Genomic DNA, 23,733 nt, shown 5'->3' with positions numbered 1-23,733 from the left:
TAATATGCCTGGAAACTGCAAGTACTGCTATTTTTAAATTTTTTTTTTGTTAGGTTCCATTTTATTTCGTTGACATTCATTGAAAAGGTTTGGCTTTTAATGACTACCTCATTTATTTGTCCCAGTGTTGCATTGAATCTTAGAACTGGAACCCTATTATTGTTTCACTTCATGGCTGTCTGAATAATTAACTTGTGGCATTCATATGCTTAACCTAATGGTGCAAGGAAGGCATAATACAGCAATGGGAGGACAGATCATTTAAGAAAGGTTATGCGGCCTGTGGTTCAACCTTTGGCAGTAACTGGCAGAAAAGTCACAAACATTGGCTCCTGTGAACCTTTGTGCCTGCCCTTCCAAACACTGTTTGTCTCCACGCCTCCTTCAGCAACTATCTTCAATGATGTAAAGTGTTTTCTTACCTATTTGCCAGTCCCAGGGAACTTTCAACAGCTCTTTGTGTTCCATGATTGCACTATAAGAGAAGCAAAAAATTAATGGAAGAGAACAGAAGTTAAATTACTTTCACTTATTCAATTCAAATGCTGGACAAAACAACATACACAATCTTATAATAAAAAAATCTCTGTAGGAACCAAACACAATCACACTTTGCTAATCCACTCTGGCATTATCCCTGTGCCCATGTATTTGAAAGATCTTAAGGGCAGTAATCACAAGTGATAGCATACAATCACCACCGTTTTATTTCCAGCTCTCCCTGCACCTGTCCAAAGTGCCCATCCCTCTATGTGTTCAACCCTCTTCTACTCTTCTGATTCAATATTCTGAAAGCTTTTGAACTTTAATGATTAATAAAGTATCTGTTTGAGTAATTCACCCTTCAGAGCAGCTCTGCAGTGTCAAATAAATAGGTACCACAGGCTGACTCTGGGGAGAATGAATTGTTACACTCTGAGAGACATCAAATAGTCACAGCAATGAAAGTCAGGAAACAAAGCAAAGGTGTTTGGCCAAGCCACAAAAGTCCACTTTGAACATCATGTAAGTCTTGCACTGTACATTAACATCAAAATTCCAGATCCAGAAAATCCTAAGGTGGCAACAAGTCAGCTCTTCCAGATAAACAGACCATTGAAGACTGGGTATCTCAGGAGCTAGGTCTTCACTCAGCTAACTCCCTTCTCTCATCTGTGATTTCCAGATAACTCTTGCTGTGCAGAACTCTGCATGCTAGTCTGGAAGCTATTTTAAACAAGTATAAAATATGGAATTACACAGATTGAAAAACAAAGTACAGAGTACAAAAGGTGGTATATGGAAGACCAAGTCTAATGATGAAACTGCAGGAACTCAGTGCCTTCCAGATTAATCTGGTCTAGAGAGTTGCATCCTGGAAATTCTAATTTGCTTGCTGCTGATGTGGCAAATCTAATACTGTGTACAGGATAACAAGATTATTTTCCCTGCAAAATAACTAATGTCTTTGCATGCATAAGGCACATGTCTCTTTTATCAGCAATTCCTGAATAATATAATGAAAACAAACTCTAACATCTCTTGTTCTCACAAACAAATGTTAATATAACTTAAATGCAGGAACACTGCTATCATACTATTGCCTATCCAGTACAAAAGAAGCATATAACAATATGATATGGTCAGTGATGAATTATGATCTGTGAAACAAAGTCAAGAGCAACTGTGCCAGAAGTTGCCATTTAGTGATGCCAGATTTGTTGAAGAATTGGAACCACAATGATCTTTGAAAGGTCGTGGTGATTGGAGGAGATCCCTGGTGACTGAAAATAGACAAATGCAACATCCAGTTTCAAAAGGAGCAAAAACTACAGCCTGGTCAGCTTTATGCTAACCTTTGGGAAGATCATGGAGCAGACCTTCCCAAAAGCCATTTGCAGGAAATGAAGACAACATGACTGGAAACAGCCAGTACAGACTTCTCAACAGCAAACCATACCTGACCAAACTGACTGCTTTCTATGATAAGATGACTGGCTCAGTAAATAAATGAGAGGGAATGGATGAGAGGATGAGGTATAATCTATCTTGACTTCAGCAAAGCTTCCAGCTTGATTTCCCAAAAGATCCTTAGAGACTGAAGAGGTATGGACTGGATGTGGGGACTACCCACAATGTAGTCTGATGAAAAAGGCCAAGAGAAATTTCAAGAAGTTCAAGAAAAGCAAATATGAACACCTGGTGTTGAATAACACTATGCAACAGTACAGGCTGGGAACTGACTGGATAGAAAGCTGCTTTTGAGAAATAAACCTTGGAGTCCTGGTGGACGCCAACCTGAATGTGTGTCAGAAATGTGTCCTTGGAGCAGAGAAGGACAACTGCATCCTGGGCTGTGTTAGTACACACACAGAGCTAGATAAAGGCACTGCTCTGATGCCCTCAGAATCTGTTAGTCCATACCTACCAACACTTGAGGTAACAAAAAAGCTTTAACCAAAGATACTAGGCACATTTATGTGATCTTGAATTCTATATTTTTAAAAAAAGGAACTACTTGTGTGGTAGCCAGTTAATACAAATAATTTTAACCCATGGATTCAGATCCTACATAAATATAAACAGCTTTCTGGCTAAAGAAATATAACTAATTAAATGGGAATGGATGAGTCATAGTTTTGATCAGCCTTTGTTCTTAGAAGCTGAGTAGATCACATGCGGAGGGAAGCAACTGGGTTTTGATTTATAATAAAAAGTTATTCTGTGTGGCAAGCACCAGTGACTGATCTGCATAAAGTATGGTTATCTTGCATGGTGACTTCTACTACACTTTCATCAGTGACAGTATTACAACACTGGAAGCTACCTTCATATTCTGAGGCTTGTACGTGAGATGGTCATTAGGTACATATGGTTATAGATGGGACTCAATAGTTCCTGAAATCCATGTAACAATCACCTGAGTACTAAATATTTTTAAGTGAAAAGGCCAGTTTCTTAAAGGTTTTTTCACTATGTCCATATCATAACATAGTTACACAGAACAAGCCAATCAGTAAAATACCTTCTCACTGGACGTGTTTTCTACTTGTTTAGAAATTTAAGTGACTATGAAAGGTAGGAAACGGAACCAGAGAGAGTTGTAGATTTTGCTGTTCACAGATCAGACCAGCACATGAAATATCCACTTGTCTTCAAGCAACAAGATGGCAGGATGTGTCTTCTACTCCTCCCTCCTCATGTCACTACTCAAGGACACCAGTCCTTGAATTAGATTACTTAGGTACAAATTTGTGTTCTTATTCAAAACCACTGATCTGAAATATGAAAACCAATGCAAATTCCAGAATTAGAAGATGCCTACACTCCACAGGAGATGGCTACCTTTGAAGGGAGGGTTAGAATACCTCAATGGAAGCCACAACTGCACTTATTTGAATGACCTTGGGGCTCAAATCTGCTCACTTACAGTTGAATTCCGCTGAAGAAGGAGCCAAAGAGTCCAATCATGCCCAGGAATTCCACTCGGCTCAGATTTCGGACGATATACTCCTCGCAAACATTCGAGATGCCATATAGTGTTGCTCCACCCAGTACTAAGAGATCCCCTATCAGTTTATTTTCACCTAGGAATAAACAGAGAAAAAATCAGAATGTGTCAAAACAATTATCTTTTGCCTAGAATCATTGCAAGTTCCTCCCTACAGATTTCAATCCTCAGTCAAGAAGTAGCCCATATCTGGGTTAATAAGCTGAATGCAAATGTTCTGTCATTTTAACAATGTTCATTCAATATCCCAGCAAAACCTAGCAGAGGTGAAGGGAGAGCATTATCCTTGCTGTAGATAAGATAATCTGAATATGAAAAATTTGTAAAAAAATATAGAAACCAAGTGGCACTGTTCAGTGACTAATCCTGTTTATTACTATTACTTTTCTTTTTTTTCCCCAGATACAATGTAACTCAGCTATACAGAGCAGTTTGCATCTCATCTTGAAATCTAACCAGCCTAAAACATGTCCAGTATTTAGATGTGAAACCAACTGAAAAATTCTGTCTACCTGTGAAATAAGTGAAGAAATCATTACAACCCCAATATTGACCTCATTGTCATATGATGCTGTTCGACAAGAAATAGAGAAGGAAGGATGGGGTGTAGACACGGTGACGATAATGACAAGATTTTTAAAAGAGGTTCAGATAACACTGCAGTACCTAATGCATGGAATGAACATCGAGATGTACTTTCAATACCCCCAGGTATATATAATTACTCAAACATCGTATAATCAAACACTGTTTGAAACATTTTTAAGTCTTGGAGGCTTTTATTACTGGGGGGCAAGCGAGTGCTGGAGAGAGATTTATTCAAGATCAAGTTCCAGCTTGAAAACTGAGGCCTTGACTTTGCAAGTGGATGCATGCAATTCCCTTTGCACATATGGCTTGTTAAACCATTTCTACAAGAGCTACAGCTTCACAAAACTGTCAGACATTGCTGCAGAACCATATTCCAAAAGGCTCGGTATAATGGAATTTCCTTTGAAAAGGTTCAGTAGAAATGCCGAAGCACTAGACTGTATTTTTTTTTAAGAAACCTTGTTTTCTTTTAAAATACCTCTTGATTTATTTTTTAAAGTTTCTGCCTTTTTAGGTTTTATTATTATTGACTTGTAAAATGCACACTGCAGTAAATAAAAATGGAAGCCAAACATTCTCATTCATTCAAGATGTTATTTTCAACATTTTTCTTCATTAAATTCTTTTAAGCCTTCAGTTTTCATTCCAAACTACAGTGTTGAAATTTCCAGTGAGAAGAAATTTCTGAAAATAAGAATAGTCATAAGATGACAGACCAAGGGTTTATTTATCCAGTATCCTGTCTCCAGCACTGGCTATAAGCACCAGAAAAGTATAAATTGTTTAGGAACAAATAGAAATGGGGTAAAATTTAAACTGCTCCCAGTGACACTCTCTTAGTCTCCAACATTTTTCAGCTCAGGAGATATGGCTTCTGTTTATTTAGCAAATATCACTAGATTTCTCTATCACGAACACATCCAGTCTGTCACTGAATTTCTGTCCTGCAGGTACCTTAACCAACAGCATGTTTATATTTGACTATTTATCTTTTTAAGATTTGGTATGTATTTTGCTTTTAGCCTTCTTTTGCAATCAGACACAGAATATGCCCTTAATTTAAAATAAGCATCAGCACTTTACAAAACCTCTTCATACGCCTGATGTATTTAGTGTTCCACAGTGGCTCCAATCATCCCTCACTGAGCTCATTCATTTGGTATTTATTACAGTTACTCACTGACACTTCGGGGAAGTACTACCGAAAAAGCTTTTGACCTTAGAGCTTGGCTGTGCTGAACTACTGAGACAAAAATATCAACTTTTTGCATCTGCAAAACAAAGACAGCTCAGAGGCTAAACCTTTTCATAGAGATGGGATGGCCCTGAGCATCATACCATGATGGCTCTCCCCAAAATGCACTCATGCTTGTAGGGCATGAGCCTCAACCTTCAGGGCTTTCATAGAATCATAGAACCATTTTGGTTGAAAAAGACCCTTAAGATCACTGAATCCAACCATTAACCAACACTGTCAAGTCCACCTCTAAACCATGTCCCTAAGAACCTCATCTACATGTCTTTTAAACCCCTTAAGAAGAGGAAGCCAAGACCTGGTCAGAACACAGGTCTGCCCAGCCCAACCCTCCTCTGGCACTGGGCAGCACAGGGTGGCTGAGGAAAAAGTAAAGAAATAGTGAAGGATGGAGGGAATTTTATCTGCCAGTTCTAAGCAGACTAGGGATTTTCTGAGAAGGGAGTTGCATTAGACAGTCAAACTTAATAGATCTTGAGGGATTCTTCATTAATTTGTGTAAAGTCTGTATATTTTTGGCCTACTGTTATATTTAAAAGTACTTCATGTTTTTACCTTTTAAGCCTGATACTTCACAATTATCTTGAGTATAACATAATTTTTTGATTGTGAGAAATATTTAAGAATCACTTTGTACTGACCCTTTCCATACCACTGAAGACTTTGCGTACCTTTATCGTATTCTGCCTCTTTCTTCCCTTTTCTGAGAGATGAAAAGTCCCAGTCTGCATAAAGTCTCATCACCGTGAAGCCATTTTATGCCCTTGAACAGCTTTCTCACCTTTCTCCATTCCTTCTATAGGCTTATTTTCTGGTTGTTTCTTGCACTGACTAGAGTAATACATGGTACTCAAGAGGTCAGCACATCAAAACTTTATATACTGGCATAAAAATGTTTTATACTATTTTTTTGGGTTTCTTTCCTAATAATTCCTACCATCCTGTTTGTCAAATGCCTTTTCTTTGCTTCCTCAAGAGGGTGACTTTGGAACTTTTCCCCAAGACTGACATATTTTAATGGATGTAAAATCCACATGCATCTACTGGTTTCATTGCCAGTCAAATATATATCAACTGGCTAGAGGCATTCTAAAGAATTCTAGGCTAATACAGTTGTATTTGACCCATTTAATAGTGTAGGTAATTTTTTTGAAGAAACACAAAATATAGTTTGGCAAAACAGGCTTTGCATTAATAATTGTTAGCATATTTAATGTTCTCTGGAAGTAGAAGACTTACAGTCCAGAGAGGAGTTAATGTTTTGGGGACTAGTTATTGCACTATAGTGTAACATAAATCATTTAAATATGAACTATGTTCTGACACAACTGCTTTTCACACTCTCACTAGACCACTTTGCCACATATTTACCTTAATCCACAGCACTAAGAGTTTTTTGTTTGTTTATTTGGTTGGTGGTTGTCTTCTTTCCTTCCTTTCTTTCTTCCTTCCTTTCTCTCTCTCTTTCTCTCTCTCTCTCTTTCTCCTTCTTTCTCTTTTTCTTTATCCCTTTGTTTCTTTCTTTCTCTTTCCTTCTTTCTTTATCTTTCTCTCTTTATCTTTCTCTCTTTATCTCTCTCTTTCTCTTTCACTTTCTCTCTCTCTTTTTTATTTTTGTTGTAATTACTGATATTCATAATATCTAAAACAGTCTCAATGTGTCCCATCTTAGACTACACATATTCTCTTATTAACAGGACTGAAGTGACTGTTTTTCAGAGACTGTGGTAAGCTAAAGCTGTGAAGTGCTTTGAAAAATCTGCATGAAACACTTAGACCTCTGTGTAAGGGACCCCTGTGTATTATGAGAACACAAGTACTAAGGTACCTCAGGGATATTAGTTCAAGAAAGCATTATTTTAAGGTATACTTTGGTATGTGAGAGAGCACAAAGTACTTGATAGTAATTGCTTTTCCTATTGAGTAATGTGCAAAACATCAGCCAGGATATAATAGAAAGAGGTAAACTACCATATATTTATGAAAGTTGAAAGCATGTCTGCACATTATACCTAATTCCTGCAGACAGTTTGGAAAATACCTGTTAATCTCTCAGGGATGCACTTCAAATTCATGTTCCCTTACTGTAAGAGTTATCAGACTAGATTGCTGTAGGCAGTATGTGCCTAGCAGAGCCTTATGGAACTTCTAATGTAGTAAATAGTATGGTCCACAGGGGCACACAGGTGTCTACACATCTTGTCCTATAATATATAGGATAAACAGAGGAGTTTACTGAGGACTAATGCAGCACCATTGCTTTTGGTGTATTCCTTTATTTTGTTTACCCAGTCCTAGGAAATATCCTATGAATGGTGTGGAATCCCTTAATGAAGAGTTTCAATAATTTATTTTGTTTTGCTGCCAAGAATTCTTTTTATTTGTAGATTTTTAATACGTAGTTTTACCCCTTCAGATAAATTAAACCAGTTGATCTATTTTATTGTTAAATACAACATAATTAACAACATCATTTTGCCACTTGAAGTCTCTCTGCATAGCAATAAGCAAGGACACAGTTTTTCATGTGAAGTTCTGAATTAAAAGGCAATAATGCATATTACCAGTTTTCTTTCTGGACACAGTTACCTAAGAGCTATACCCACGCTTTAGCAACATCTAATAATACCTAATTATTGCTTTAGTGATTATTATTCGTGCTTTAGTAATATCTAATAGTACCTAATTATTACAGTTGGATGGCAAAGTGTCAGTGCTCTTCAGCCTGTTCTTAGTGTGCTGAGGTCCATTGTCCCATACGCTCCTGCTGCTCCACAGCTCACCCGCCCTAGCGTGCTACTCTCTAGATTACTGGAACACAGGGCTGAAATCCCAGTCCCTCTGAAATCAGTAATTCCCAACGCAGCTTTGGCTGGCTGATTTCACAGTACAGAGTATATTCTTTCCTTTTTAGCTGGGGCAGGGCTATTTCTGGAAGAGACCAATGAATTAAAAGTCTCCTTTTAGGATAAAGGACAAGGATAAAAGGGGGCAGGGAGATATGGTGAGCACTGTCACAAAGTCCGTATTTTATTTAGTAGCATCTCAGCAAATGCAGTTCCTACAGCACTTGCATTTGTATTCAGAAAGCTGAGTCAAGAATTTTAAATCCCAGTGTATTATGCTCAGCTCACAATTCAGTGCTTTTAATTAAGAATGAAAACTGTGCCTAATTGACAATCTTTGAAAAGAATTTCCAGCCTTCCCACATCATTTGGGTTGGCACTAGAGAAATCAATGTGACAGAGGAAGTTGATCAATGAAATCTAACTCTGTCTAGTCTGCATTAATAGCTACACACACATTATTCATATGATGTGCGCACAAAAAAGAACATTTTACACGCAAGGAGGTTCTTTTCAATAATGACGCAGGCAAATCCCAAACCTTTACCTCTGAGACTGTGTTCAAAACTCAATTGGTACAGTTAGTATGTAGGTTCAGGTTCTTTTCATATCTACCCAGCAACCCTGCCTCTGTACAAAAAGGGAACAATGTTGAAGAGAAGTAAGAGCACACAGTAGACATGAGAGGTGCTTATGACTCAAAGATGTAGGCAATTTGGAAAGGAAGCAACTGAGGTTTGCAGATCAACAACTAAGCCAAGCCAGAATGAAACTACAAGTATTTAGCTTGTTCCCCTGTCTCCCCAACCTGTACAGAGGGCAACCTGCCTTCTGGACACAGGGCCCATGACATCTGTTTGCAGCAGTGTTGACTTCCAAGTGTTGACCCATTTTTGTTCACTATCCCTTCTGACAAAGAAGCAACTTGGAATGGCACAATGCTTTGAAGGTACAGTTTTGTTTTGGTTTTTTGTCCCGATTTGCCATGTTCTGGTCAATGGTTTCTCTGAACAGAACCTGGTCATACAACCCATCCATCCTTACTCACCTGCTCCTTGCTGTCTCCCAACAAGGACATCTGCTCCTGCCATGCAGCCCATGCCCAGAATGCAGACCACGATCCCAATGAAATGTACTGCCTTGTATCGTACCAGTAAGAAGAACCAGGAAAGCAGTATCACCACTGGGATGACAAAACAGTCTAGGAGCTGTCAAGAAAGAAAGGAAAAATCAACAAATCAACCTGCTAACACTTTGACCTAAAATACTAGGATAGATTCCAGCAGAGGGAAGCAGCGTTATTTAGTTAGCAACAGCACTTTCTACCAGCCAGAAAGTGTATTCAGGTGCTTATGTCATTCAACAAAGGATAATGCTATTCTGCTAATGACTATTCCATGAATTCAGGAGAGCTGTTGCTCTACGGTAACACCCAAAAGCACTGCCTTGCTCTTGGATTCAGATGCATATTTCAAATCCATGGGAATGAAACCTGGGCCAAAAGAGAGCCCCACCACTCCATCTGGTCCTCACCTCTGGTGATTAACAGACAAAAACTGATGGCAGTTTTCCTGCAGTCTAGACATATGCTTCAATTCAGACATTTCAGGTCCAATTAGGAGGAATGTTCATAACGCACAAGTTGATCAGATTTATTAAATCTGGCCATATAAATCAAGAGGTTTCTGCATACAGAATACTTGTGAAAAATCTGCCCCCTTGCGGGGACTGTTAATGCCTTGAAAACACAGTCCCATATGCCTCTGAAGGAAACAAACAAACAAAACCACCTTGCCTGCAGTGCAAGAAGCTCAGTCTTCTTGTCAATAGACCTTGGGTAAGAGCTTTCTCAAAGAATTGTTATGAAATAAAATATTCATTTTTTTTTCTCTTGTTGTTGTTTGTTTTGTTGTTGTTGTTGTTGTTTTCCCCAGAGGCACCCAGCAATAAACTCAGAGAACCCACAAGAAAAGAAACATGCCAAAAGTTTGTGAGAGGACCGTGAGATTTTCAAATTAAAATATATGTTAGAAACTACCAGTATGTCACCAGGAAATATAAATCCTGGGTATGGAGCACACAAAGAAACTTGACTTTAATCCCACTTCCTAAAGGGATACAGATAATTAAGAGTCGTGACTCTGTGAACTAAAAATAAGATGTAACAAATTGTGCAGGGTACACTACTGTTCAATGCCAATTGATACAGCAGGAACCAGAGCTCTACGATTGTGCATCTTTTTCCTAATGAAAATGTCTGCAACAACCAAAGCAGGAAACTGTGTCCATAATCCTGGAAAACTGTTCCAGATGTTGTTACCTCGATTTTAAATTATGCAATTTATTTTTTCTTCCCTTTGGGCCTATTATGTCCTACTTGCTTCCTCAGTGTGATTTACCACTAAGCACACTAAGTATTATTAAATAATGATCACATCCCTTTTAACTTTTTGTCTATGTGTTATCTGAAGAGAAAACATTATTTTTTTTATGATTTCAAGGATTTCAGTGCTTAATAAATTATCCTTTACATGTGAGATACCTGTGTAATAAATACTAAATTTGGGGGATCAGCAAAAATATAAAAGCCAACTTTCGGACTATGGATAATTTCCCTGAAACCTTGTTGGAAAAACAAGAATGTGCAGTGGAAACTCATCTATTTCAAAGATTCTCCAGACCGTGAGTGGCAAAAGCCTTTGGAAGAGAACCAGTTCCACAGCGGGACCACGCTCCTCTTGGGAGACTCAAGCAGTCCCAAAGAACTGCAGAACAGATGAGTGAAATTACAAATGGGAAAGGTTGGTGCTAAAAGCAGGGTCTGGATTTAAAATGAAAGCTAATAACCTAAAAGGCATGGTCAAGCCTCTCTAAAGTGAAAATTTTCTCCAGCAGTCCTCAAAATACTGTCCTTCACAGACTGAACACAAAAAGGGACAAGGTCTGAAAGAACTGCAATAAGTTCCTTTGTCTGCATGGGACATCTGCTTGGCCTCTGAAGAGTCTGTAACCTGAACAGCATATGACACAGCCAACACTCAGTGCCCAGTCTTTGCAAAAACATGCATATACAAGACACCACCTACACAAGAACTACTTCAGAAGTCATGCTGCTGGGAGCAAGGCAGCTCTTGGGGCAGGGAGGGGTGGTGGCAGGACTAGGACTACTGAGGACATGCATTAAATCCTGGCACTTGGTGCAGGTGAGGTGGCACATGGCCTTCTCCTGCCACTGGAAGGAGGGAGAGGGCCCACCTAGCCAGCACAGATGGTCAATGCTGCATGGATGACATCCCCTGCACATTTCTCATGCACTGTGGATTTCTGTACTTTGCCAACACATCCCTAGCACATACCAGCGACAGGTGGCACATCTGAGGGAAGCTCACTCTTCATTGTAACCTATCGGATCTGGACACAGCTCAACACCTGCCCTCTCAATCCACAGCTCATGTCACAGCTCTGCAGGATGGATGTGTGTTCATCATTAGCTGCATTGACACACACTGCACCCCATCATCTCTGCTAAAGATGGAGGGAAGGTGGTGCCAAGCAGCAGACAGACAGTTACTCCTTACATTGCTCACAGCTATCCCTGAAGGTGTGAATGCCTCTATCCCACCCTCCAGTGCAGTACTGAACAGGTGAGCTTAACTCACAGTTTTCTGACCTCATCACAGTTTTCCACTACTTGAAGTGTGGCTACAAAGAAGATGAAGGCTCTTTCTTCACCAGAAGCTACATGAAGAAGACAAGGGGCAATGGGTGTAAGTTGCACTGGGAGAGGCTTCATCTCAATATAAGAAAGAAATGTTTTATACTGGGAACAGTCAATCACTGGAACAACCTCCCCAGGGACGTGGTAGAGTCCCCACCACTGGAGATCATCAAGATGCAACTGGACAGGGTGCTAGACAATCTTATTTAGGATCCCTTTCCCACAAAAGGTTGGACCAGATGATCTTTGGAGGTCACTTCCAAGCTGGTCTTTTCTATGAGTCTAACAATTGGTAGTTGGCATCAAAACAACGTGGAGAAGATCACATGGGCAGGCACCTGTATCACCTTGGAGAAAGCAACCAAAATCTGCCACCAGGAAGAGCCACCTTTACCTGGCTCAGTGCACACAGCTTCCCTTCCACATTGTCCTGGAGTCACCAGTGACCAGTAGGTTATACCAATTGAATTAACTTTGCACTGGAGCAGAGGCAAACCTACACTTGAGTTGAGCTGGATGTGAGTAAAATAGAGCCAGCCAGAGGTAATACAGTCTGCCATCACCTTCTTCAGGCAAACACTTAAGATTTGAGCACCTTCTTCCCCATACATACATGTACTGTCCAGAGACAATTGTGCCCAAGACAGAGCAGAAAGTCTTATGCACCAGCTAAGCACAGAGGTGTTTTAAGAAACCACTTGTTAAGTAAGATGGTAAGCATCTGCATGCATTTTTCTTTTCTGTGTGAAGGTGAGTGAACCTCAGTCATTACTGGATCAATTATTTGATTTTGCAAAATCAGGAGCTCCGGTCACTCACTCAGTGTTTAAGAATAAATTTAAAAATATGAAAATGTCACCTTTCAGCCACTAACTACTGTCTCTCAAGAGTGGATACTTCTGACCCCTAACATCTGGAACCACCTCTACACACAGGACATGACACTGCATGTTCTTTGTGGGACAGGAGCTCTGACAAGGGCTGCTTTACTTACGCCTGGCTAAGCACACAAATAAGAACATTTTCTTGTGAATATGAGATATATTAGGGTGCTAGCATGAATTCAATAGCCAGTTATAAAAATTGTTTTTACCTGCAGCATGTTTACTTCAAGATGCAAATTCCTACTAACAATCTTTCAGAGGAAGATTTAAAAAATTCCTCTCATTCCATAAATATTTAAACATATCTGTGCTTTCCAGTATGTGAAGATGTGTCTTTTAACCATTAACATGAAGGGATGCATGAATAGAACCTGCTACAAACAAACAATGCTGACAGCAGCTGGAAAACACTCTTTTGGGGCTGTTAGTCCAAGGTCTAATCCGCAAATTGCTATTTGGAATATTGCAGCATCAATAGATGTAAACATTAAATGTAGGTAATGTTCACTGACATTATACAGTTTTTGAATTGTGCTTAGTATAATTAAACAATGGGGTAGACAGAAATAAATTAGGTTATTACAATACAAGCAATAAGATAACCTAATGTACATTGCTAATACTGTTTTTCAGGTGTTGCTTTACATTTCAGTTCTCCAGGGCTAAATTTGCTCTGCCTTTCTTTTTTTCATTAAACCTGCCTACTAGAAGAAAAAAATGCATACATGTTCTACAGACAAAAGACAAGAGATTATGGATTACCTGATCTGCAATAGAGCCTTCTTCTGTGTGTTGGTTTTTCTTTTTTATTTTTACTTTCTTTCTTTCGTTTGTTATTAGTTATTTCAGCTATCAGGAAAAAAACATTATACCTAATTGCAATTTTTCTGACTATAAAGTTTTTACAATAACAAAGATAAATTATGCTTAGCTTGAGTTTCATTTATAGTACATAAAGGCCAGTTGTTTACCAATATTTCCCTAAGAAACATCTTCGATGTTTTCCTTCTTTTTAATTGCTTATTCAAAAGGTACTGCCTACACCCTGACATTATGCCAAATTAATAAGCAACCTGATTTTAATCAATGTTCCTGTTAATTACGGAAGTTTTCAGATCTCACTAAACTAAAAGAAAATGTATTTCGTATTTTGCCATGGGAAGATAATAAAACTGATAAGAGTATGTGGTGCAGATCATGTTCTTTGTTGCTGACATGTTTGTCTGTGTTTTTTTTCAGTCACAGCTCTGAATTGGGCTACTTTAGAAGGCAGGATACAAAAATGTATAAACTATTGATATACCCTCCTCCAGAAACTAATTTCTATTATAAAAGTGCTGTGTTGTCATAGAGACTGAAGATTATTATTTAACCCTAAAAGATATCACACTGCTTCTAAGTCTGTTGATGACACGCAATGTTGAAATGTATTTCCTCATATCACTTGTTTGTTAAATTGCATTGACTTTATTATACTAGTGAATAATAGACAAATACTCTCTTGCTAACAGTAAATATCCATTCTCTGATCTCACAAATTCAGCAAGAATGTAGTCTTAGTCATTGGAAAGGAGATCAGGCAAGCTTTACAAGAAAGGTCTGAAACACAGAGGGTAAACTGCTGATCTGCAGCAATATCAAAAAACCAAAAAAGCTGGTCAGCAAACTCCCTATGGGAAGAGCTGAGCTGAATCTCCCTTTTTAAACATTCATTGTTTTTTTTACCCCCCAGTTATAAGCCCCTTTTTTCACATTAGGGGTTTCTCATTACTGCTGCCCTCCAGCAAATCATGCAGAGAATCAGCTGCACCCCCTACTAAGCCCATCTCCAGAGCAGAGGGATCAGTAGAATCCATGTCGTACCCATCCAGCATTGTACCTGTGATGGCTACTGAATTTCAGCATGCAAACTGCTAAGTTTACAAAAACAACAAAGGCTATACCCAGTAAGAAACACACCTTCTGACATTTGCTTTGTTTTTTTCAAGGGAAGAAAGGGTCTGCTGCCCATTTGAGGGCTCTTTCTATTCCAGTTTCCCACTACCTTCACAACACCGCACACACTTGATTCAGCTGTACCAAAGCAGCCGCGATGTGAACCCTCACGGAACTGGCTGCCGGCTGCCAGGGGAACTGCGTCGTGATCACGCTGCCCTGTGACCGAAACCTTCTACAGGGAAGGTGTGGATGCTGCCAGCATTTCTGACAGCATTATTTCAAGCAATTAAAATAAAAAAAAGCAGCATTAATTTTACCTTTTGTGTTTCTGTTAGCTATCTCATCACAACTTGATCACTTCATTGCACAGCTTCTATATAATCAAGGAATTACTGTAAAAGCTAGTAATTTTTTCACCATCCAAAATGTAGGCTACTCCAGGTAGGGAGACTGGTAAAAGAATCAGTTAGTGATGTCATTTGTTTAAAAAAAAAAGTTTCATTTCCATGACATGGAAGAAACAAAAGCCAGAAGAATGCTCCCAGTCTGAATCCTCTTTAAAACAGTATTATGCCTACGAGATCTCTAATTTTTGTCTTGGAGCCACATGACTGACGTTTCTATAGCTGTTCCCATCAATTCCTTTAATCTGTTCTCAGGATTTTCTCTTTTTCCCTGAGGACACAGAAATTCCCTCAAAACCTTCACTGCTGAAAGACTTTGACCTCCACCTGACTTGAACGCACCAACACCCGAGATGAATAATATCACAGCTTCAGCTTTCTGTGTACATAGAAGGAATTGAGTCACTTTTTAAAGTTATGTTAAATGGAAGTTGGTGATCACATCCATCCCACAGTTCCTCTGCTCTCAACTCTCTACCCGTGGACATAGTTTGCTACCAATACATCTCAAGTCTTAAAAAGGAAACAAAAAAATCAACCTTACAATGTACCACTTCATCCTCCCCCCTTGTCACATGCAATCCAGCTGTGCCTGTGCATGATCTGCTCAAATACCAGGAAGAGTTACCAACAAACTGATCACTGAAATAGCCTTTAATTGCCTTCCTCTTCTGATTTTACATAGTACTGTCAGAAAAAAGATCATTCTAAGACAGCAGACAGCTCTGCCAGCAGTGACACGTTTCTGCAGAAAAACCCCCACCCTATTTTCTGTTTTGCTTCTAAGTGAGATGACTGGATATGGGCTTTGAAGACCATTTTCTCAAAGTTACTTATCAGAAACTCCTCCATGTCACCAGCTGCTGCTGTAAACTATGCAGGGGATTAGATTATGGTTTCGGAAAAACAACCTCAGGATGTTTCCTGCAGAAAAACCTCTGGTTTTGCATTTCACCTGTAAGAATATGCAAAATGGGCACAGAATGCAAAAATCTCTGCTGTTGTAAGGGGTACAGCTCCACAGACCTCAATGAGATTTTGCATATTTATGTTAGTAAAAAATGTGGCTCGGGGTAATTTTGCCATTAGAGGTAGGAGCTCTGGAGACTGAGAGCTCAGTTGACTCCAAATTCACGTAGAGAAACTAAGGACACCGTAGAGGCTGCTCTGTGAACCACAGAATCACAGAATCATGATATGTAACACAGCTAAAAGTCAGAACAGCAACTCGAAGTGCAATAATAAATCAGATGCAAGATACAGCCCACAGACTCACAGTATAAATGTATGGTGTGCAGCACTTCTCCACAATGCTGATCTGCAAACCTTATGAACATTGCAGTATTGCCTCTCTGCCCTGAAGCACAACATGGAAGTATGGTCAGTATTCCATGCATAAGATGTGGGGAGGAAGGCAAGGAGTACAATTTATCTCTGTTTTTGAGATATTCCAAGTGAGCAGGCACTGGACAAGGTGGATCAACAACTTCAATACTCTACGTCCCCTCCTCCTCACCTCCTAGATTTGCTTCAAAATGATCTCAAACCTTCTACCTCAACATACATTGAGTCCATAGGGACCAAGAACAAAGCAAAGTCTATTGCCATCCAGCTTTCCTATAGTAAGCACTTACTGCTGACTCCTTTCCTTTTCTGGTGGCAGTTGTTGAGGTATGAAAACTGCCAGAGGTAATTGGAAGTATGATGTACTGCTGAGCCTCACAGTGATCTGAGAGTAGCTGAGAACATCAGCATCGTAGTTTTATTGTCTGTCTCTCAGTGTCTATAAATCCCAGCTTTTACTACCTTTGTTTCCATCATGCCAATCAAAGGCTTGATTGCCCAAGGAATAAATTACCAGATAAATCACTATTTGGAAACATAGCTCTCTCTTTGACAGCATCTTATTTCTTGTGACATCGTATGCATATTCTCCAGTGCCACTATGCAAGGCACTGCAGAAATATTCCAGATTTTATGTGATGTCATAACACAGAAAAAGGATAATTTTACCTCTAGACAGTGCAACACAACAGGGTAACATGCAGATGGACAGAACGGTCTATTGGAGAAAGGTGAGCTAATGAACATGGGGACAAGGTGGGGGGAAGGGAGAGGACAGCCTGCCTCATAACGCAGATCGGTGTGATGAGAAAGCGCTTCCCTGGCATCATAACAGGCTTAGTGGAAGATGTTATGGGCTTGGTAGAATGTATGTGTGCACTGAACTGTAAATGCAGTACAGGAAAGCTGACGTCAAAACACAGTTTCAAACAAATTAAATACCTAGACATAAATAACTTCAAGAACTTCACAATCTTTTAATTCCCTCTGGGGTAACTAATTTTATCTGCTGTGTAAAAGGTGTCTTTAAGAGCAGTTAAAACATCCCTCTTGAATAGTTATTAAACCTTCCACAGGCCTACACCAGGGTTGTTCTAAAACCATTAGGATAAATACAGAAAGCATTACCACAGGCAGCCCTGAAAGTTAAGTGCAGAGTTTAAAAAAAAAAGTTTATGGGATTGGGTGCTAGTCTACAATGGAGTGTTTAATGCACTTTCTCCCCTGTTACTCTGTTTCCCCAAAAATAAGACTGACCCCAAAAATAAGCCCTAGCATGATTTTTCAGGATTTTTGAGGATGCATGAGATATAAGCCCTACTCCAAAGATAAGCCCTAGTTACAGTTCATAAAAACAGTCAATTTAAGTAGTGTTCAGGTAACTATCCATGTAAAACAGTAATCAGTTTTGGAGCAAAAATTAATGTAAGAACTTGTCTTATTTTGAGAGAAACAGGGTACAGTTGACACACAAGAAGGCTGCAAAACCTAGTGCAAGTTAGACTAATACATCAAATTGAAACTAAAGATCTTTTTGCAAGATTTTGGCCATCTGGGAATCAGGACACATGTCTGAGAGCATTAAGTGTGACTGATCTCAGGTACTTCTGGAAATAAGTCATTTTGGATATCAAACTGATCCAGTGACAAAGTACTATGCCTTCTACCTGGTGTATACCCAATTTTTAAATGTACCCTCTAGGGAACAGTCTTCACTTACTGGCCCAAGCATTTTCATGGCTGTGGGAAGCTAAGATGGGGTTAACTCAAGCCTCTTCTGCGGTCTACTATTTTAACAGCTATGACTTTATGTAAAAGGTGGCTCTACCCTTGCAGTTTGGTAAGCACTCCAGGCTTTCTGTAAGCACTTGAGGCATACTAAGATCATACCTAACAAATTGGGTTCTTCAGGGTACTTTGATATAGGAATACTTAGCTTTTGAATTTTAAAATGGAGGCAAGTGTTTAGGCATCTCCATCAATACAGAAGCGCTCTGGGCATGCAAGTTCTTTCAGAACTTAAAGGTACCGAAGAAGTAGCAACCTGAGAGGTTAAAACACACATTTTCATGTCCCAGGATTATGCTCTGAGCAGTTTAGTACACATAGACCAGGGAATGTTAGATGTCTATGACATTTTAGGTATGTGGAGAGCAAGGTGTGGGTTTCTTGGGATTGCTCTATTAAATGTAGTTTACTGTGGATTGCACTGCATGTACCTAAAGGGTACCTTGGATTTCAGCCTTAGCAATTGGCTTACACCTTGATGTCTGAAACATAAACAGTGCATTGGTTTTCAATCTTTTTTTTTTTTTTAATGTCAACTAGTTTATAAGGGAGGGTCTTTTATTTTTAGTTGTTTATCATTATTGGTTGTGTTTTTGTTTTTCATCTTGTGATGGAACTGAGTGCCACATTCTCAGACAGCAACTACAGAGTACATGAGGATTTGAAATAATCAGAAGCCCGTCCAAAAGTAAGGGTTAGGTACTATATTAATCTCTGATTTATGCCTGTGTATATCCTCATTCGCTGTAGTTGTGAAGGCATCCAGTGAATGACATATAGGAAGGTTTATAAGAAAATTCTGTTTTCCAAGACCAAAACCAAAATGGATTTTTAAAGAAAAATATAGGAAAGACTTGGGTGTGAAACAGTGGTGAAAAGTAGGGCACCATTGTCAGTCTTTTCCTGGAACCATGATGAGATTATGTCAATTACAAAAACCAATCAAACAAAAAAACCAAAACAAACAAAAAACAAATAAACAACAGAAAAAAAAGAGCTTAAACTAGAAACTTTGACAGTCTTAAGAGTTTAAAGCTCCTTGGGAAACAAAGCTGTTGGCTGCTTAGAGGCTTTTTGTAGAAGCAGAAGTGCAAATCAATTGCAATAAAGGTATATTTTTAGCTTTAAACTTTGGCTTTTTGCTGTGAGCAGCTTAATTTTTTTGCCTAAAAGCACCACAAGCCCAGTACACTTGCATGTTAGTTTTGCGTAACGGAGTAGAGATACCAGGGTTAAAAAAAGTATATACTGTAAAACTGATTTTCTACTGAAATGGTCCATGTACCACCACTATAAAAATACTGCAAGATTTTTCATTTACTGAAGTGATAATTTCAAAACCTCTTATATTCTTCACATCAAAAAAGCCTTAGTGTAAAGCCTCTTGAGAATAAATTTCCCCAAAATTGACTCAAGGGGCTCAATTCTCAGTCAGCGTGGACATCAGCACAGCTCCCACAGCCTTCAGTCAAAGCTGTGCGGATTTGTGGTAGGTAGCAATGGTTTCTCAGGTCTATATTCTGAAAGGATTTGAACACTTCTTGCTACACGCCAGTGAGGATTTATAGCCTCACAGGTAGTGCTCTTGCAGGATCAGGCCTTTCAGATAATGCTCCTGAAAGACTGGACCTGTTTGCTTCTTCAGAAATCAGATTCTAGGAAAAGCTTGCTTTTTTCATCTTTTAATTTCCATTTCTTCAGTCTTCATTTCATACTGTTACACACTTTGACCAACACTGTTTCAGGCTGAATAATCCCCTGAGCTGCTTCTGTTTCATTTTTAAATGAAATAGGATGTTTGGCTACGTTTCATAAAATGTGTCATTTGATTCAACATCTTAATGCATTACCTCATCCTCATCCCATTCTCACTGTATCTTTGGGCTTGTCTACACTTAGAATCTCATTCAACTGAAGGCATGAATTTAAAATGCAGCAGGTATTTCCAGTTATTCCACATGTATCTGAGAAATCCAGGACAATTACTGGAAAAGGTGACAACTGCATTCATTCCACTCCTGGAAAAAAGCTTGACAGCATTTGAGCTTCTACCTCTTCCTTCTTTCAAGCTGCACGGAAAAGAGACCTGAACTATGTTGTAATATTGATGTGGAAGAGGTCTAAAATAGACATGACACGGTCTGTGCCCTATGACAGTTCTCCTGTTCCACCCTTCCTCTCTCTCTCAGTCTAAAAAGGCTCATTTCAGCTAACAAATTCCCCGCTGAGACACCGGCAATGCCCTTGAACAATCCCGCCTGCTTCCTCCTCATGCTGTAGTTTTTGATCTCCTATACCAGGGGTGCCAAACTCATTTTCACCAGGGGCCACAGGAGCCTCGTGGTTGCCTTCAAAGGGACAAATGTAATTTTAGGACTGTATAAATGCAGGAGTAGTTACATTTTTATGGTCCTAAAATTACATTTAGCCCTTTGAAAGCAATCACGAGGCTGCTGTGGCTCCTGGTGAAAATGACTTTGACACTCCTGTCCTACACTAAAGGCCATGCTCGTTGCAGAAGAGTGGGAGGTTTTGCACCTTCTGGAACTGTTGTGTCCTGGGTCCAGCCAGATGAACCTCTGAAACGTGCTGCTTGGTGGCTGTGGAAGATGAGATTTAATGACCTGGATTGTCTTGTTCAGTCTGCTATTCCTGCTTGCTATGAGTGAACATACAAAAGAAGCAGTTCAGTTTTTGCTTTTCTCTTCAACACTTTCAGTAGCTATAAAATCAGACAGTATGGATTTATGCTTTACACTGTACTCAGTAATCTGATTTGGAAAAAGTGTTGAAGAATATTACATTGCCTGGGCACGTTTCAAAGAATTCTCAAACCAACATTCTGATGGCTGAGGCATTTGTGAACATTTAACATAAACTTCACATTCAGATTCCTTGAATTCATGGTTTTCTTCTATTTTTGCTTCTTATTCAGCTAAACAAGCTCAGTGTTTTTCAATATCACTCTTCAACTACGGATGAAGTATATTCCTAATTAGCTTTGATTCTGCAGAACATTATCTGATGGTCCTCTATTTCACTGTCTCTAAAGCAAACTTCAGGTAAATAAAGTGTAAAATACACTGAACACTACCTAGTGTTGCCCAGTTATTTAGAGATAATGTAAAAAGGGAGTAGGTTTGTTTTAGAACAACAAGCAAGGAAGTACGCAATGATTTCCCAAGACAGACAATTCCCAGTCTCTTAAAAATGTTTCTATTATTAAATTTTCAACTTCAATAGGAAGAGTGTTTGCATTTAAAATATACAAGTTGGATCTTTGGAGAAATCGCTATCCTAACTTTTGTTCACTGCACATACGATTTTTTTAAGGGAGAGTACACTATTCAATAGCTGTAGCTAAGTTGTTATAAAACATAACACATCTAACTACTTGCACTGAAGTAAGACTTCATTGTAACTACATTCATTTTACTTAATAACAACTTCTGCACTCAGATCTATTTAAAAATCCTGTATTGGGTTTACATGGCAAGATTTTGGCAGGGGAGAGCTACAGGGGTGGCTTCTGTGAGAAGCTGCTAGAAGCTTCTCCCATGTCCAATAAAGCCAGTGCCAGCCAGCTCCAAGATGGACCCACTGCTGGCCAAGGCCGAGCCCATCACTGACGGTGGTAGCGCCTCTGGGACAACACAGATAAGAAGGCGAAAAAACCCTGCACAACAGCAGCTGGAGAGAGGAGTGAGAATATGCAAGAGAAACAGCTCTTCAGACACCAAAGTCATTGAAGAAGGATGGCAGGAGGTGCTCCAGGTGCCAGAGCAGAGATTCCCTGCAGCCCATGGTGTAGCCCATGGTGAGGCTGACTGTCCCCCTGCAGCCCGTGTTGGTCCACGGTGGAGCAGAGATCCACCTGCAGCCCATGGAGGGCCCCATGCTGGAGCAGGCGGATGCCTGAAGGAGGCTGTGACCCCATGGGAACCACAAGCTGGAGTACATTATTAGCAGGACCTGTGGCCCCATGGATAGAGGAGGCTAGGCTGGAGCAGGTTTGCTGGCAGGACTTGTGGACCATGGGGGACCCACGCTGGAGCAGTCTGTTCCTGAAGGACTGTATGCTGTGGAAGGGACCCACGCTGGAGCAGTTAGTGAAGAACTGTAGCCCGTGGGAAGGACTCATGTTGGAGAAGCTCATGGAGCAGGGGAAGAGTGTGAGGAGTGCTCCCATGAGGAGGAAGGAGCAGCAGAGACAACGTGTGATGAAATGACCACAACACCCATTCCCCATCCCCCTGCACTGCTGGTGGGAGGAGGCAGAGAAACTGAGAGTGAAGCTGAGCCCAGGAAAAGGGAAGGGTGGGAGGAAGATGTTTTTAAGATTTGGTTTTATTTCTCATCATCCTACTCTGATTTGACTGGTAACAAACTAAACCAACTTCCCCAAGTCAAGTCTGTTTTACCCATGATGGTAGCTGATGAGTGATCTCTCCCTGTCCTTATCTAGACCCATGAGCCTCTTGTTATATTTTGTCTCCCCTGTCCAGATGAGGAGGGGAGTGATCAAATGGCTCTGGTGGGCCCCTGGTGTCCAGCCAGGGTAAACCCACCAGACAACTTTTGCACTCAAATCTAAGTGCTCATTTATTTGCACACAATATAAAGTAAGAAAAACATTTCAGTCCATCTGAATATATTTTCATTAAAGGGCCAAATCAAGCAGATAATGCAAAAAATGTGATTATGAATGGTTTAGCAAAGGAAAACAAAGTGAAATAAATAATAATAAAATGAAAGTCCGTATGCTTTTGTACAGTTTGAAAAATATTGATTAATAAAAATAGTCCAATAAGAAAAAATGTGTCTTATGATACAGTATTAAAAAGTACACAGAAGACAAAGGCAGCAACTATTTACTAGTGCAATGAAGCCAATGGACACTGCATCACTGACTCCATTGGGCCTATTACCTTACCTCAAAAGGGAAAATCCTTTGAATCCTTACCTGTACACTAGTAAGAGTGGTGTATTGATAAGCTTTGACTACCAGGTAATTGGCTTCTATATCTATTATCCCCAGGATCATGTACTTCCACCATCTCCTTTTCAAGATTGCCAGCAAGTTTTCTTCTCCTGTGATAACAAAACAGAAGAATTATGTAAGAGTTAGGTTTACATGCACACAACACCTGCCTGTCAGGAGAAATTATCTAGAAGATCTTTTGCATTTACAATATGCAGTTGAAAAGCACCATATATAAAGAGGTACTGCAAGGAGGTGAAAACCAACATACCCTGTTGGTCTCGCAGATATTAAACCAGCCAGCTTGGAGAAGTAATAAGTGAGGATCAGCTTGTCACTTCACTTGAAATATAAACAATGTTGGGATAAACAAGTGCAGCTTGGACAGACTGTAAATGTGTTCTTAGTTTTACTTTTATATATACACATATATAGAGAGACATATAAAATGCTAAAGAATGGAGCAGTTTATTACATACATTTATACTTTCCAT

General features: G+C 39.6%; 1 protein-coding gene across 1 annotated transcript in view; it reads right to left on the bottom strand.

The window, feature by feature from the left end:
* The window catches only part of SLC35F1 (solute carrier family 35 member F1), a gene marked incomplete at both ends in the record, with an annotated part of 235,947 nt that overhangs the window by 24,238 nt on the left and 187,976 nt on the right, over positions 1–23,733 (bottom strand). The window contains 4 exons of the mRNA XM_080342199.1: positions 423–475; positions 3,410–3,566; positions 9,231–9,390; positions 23,222–23,349. Coding sequence (XP_080198325.1) covers positions 423–475; positions 3,410–3,566; positions 9,231–9,390; positions 23,222–23,349 — 498 coding nt within the window. The remainder of the gene's footprint in view (positions 1–422; positions 476–3,409; positions 3,567–9,230; positions 9,391–23,221; positions 23,350–23,733) is intronic.

Source organism: Nesoenas mayeri, assembly GCF_963082525.1.
Source record: "Nesoenas mayeri genome assembly, chromosome: 3".
Taxonomy (NCBI): Eukaryota; Metazoa; Chordata; class Aves; order Columbiformes; family Columbidae; genus Nesoenas; species Nesoenas mayeri.
Note: the sequence above shows the minus strand (reverse complement) of the source record. Positions and strands in the feature narration are given on the sequence as shown.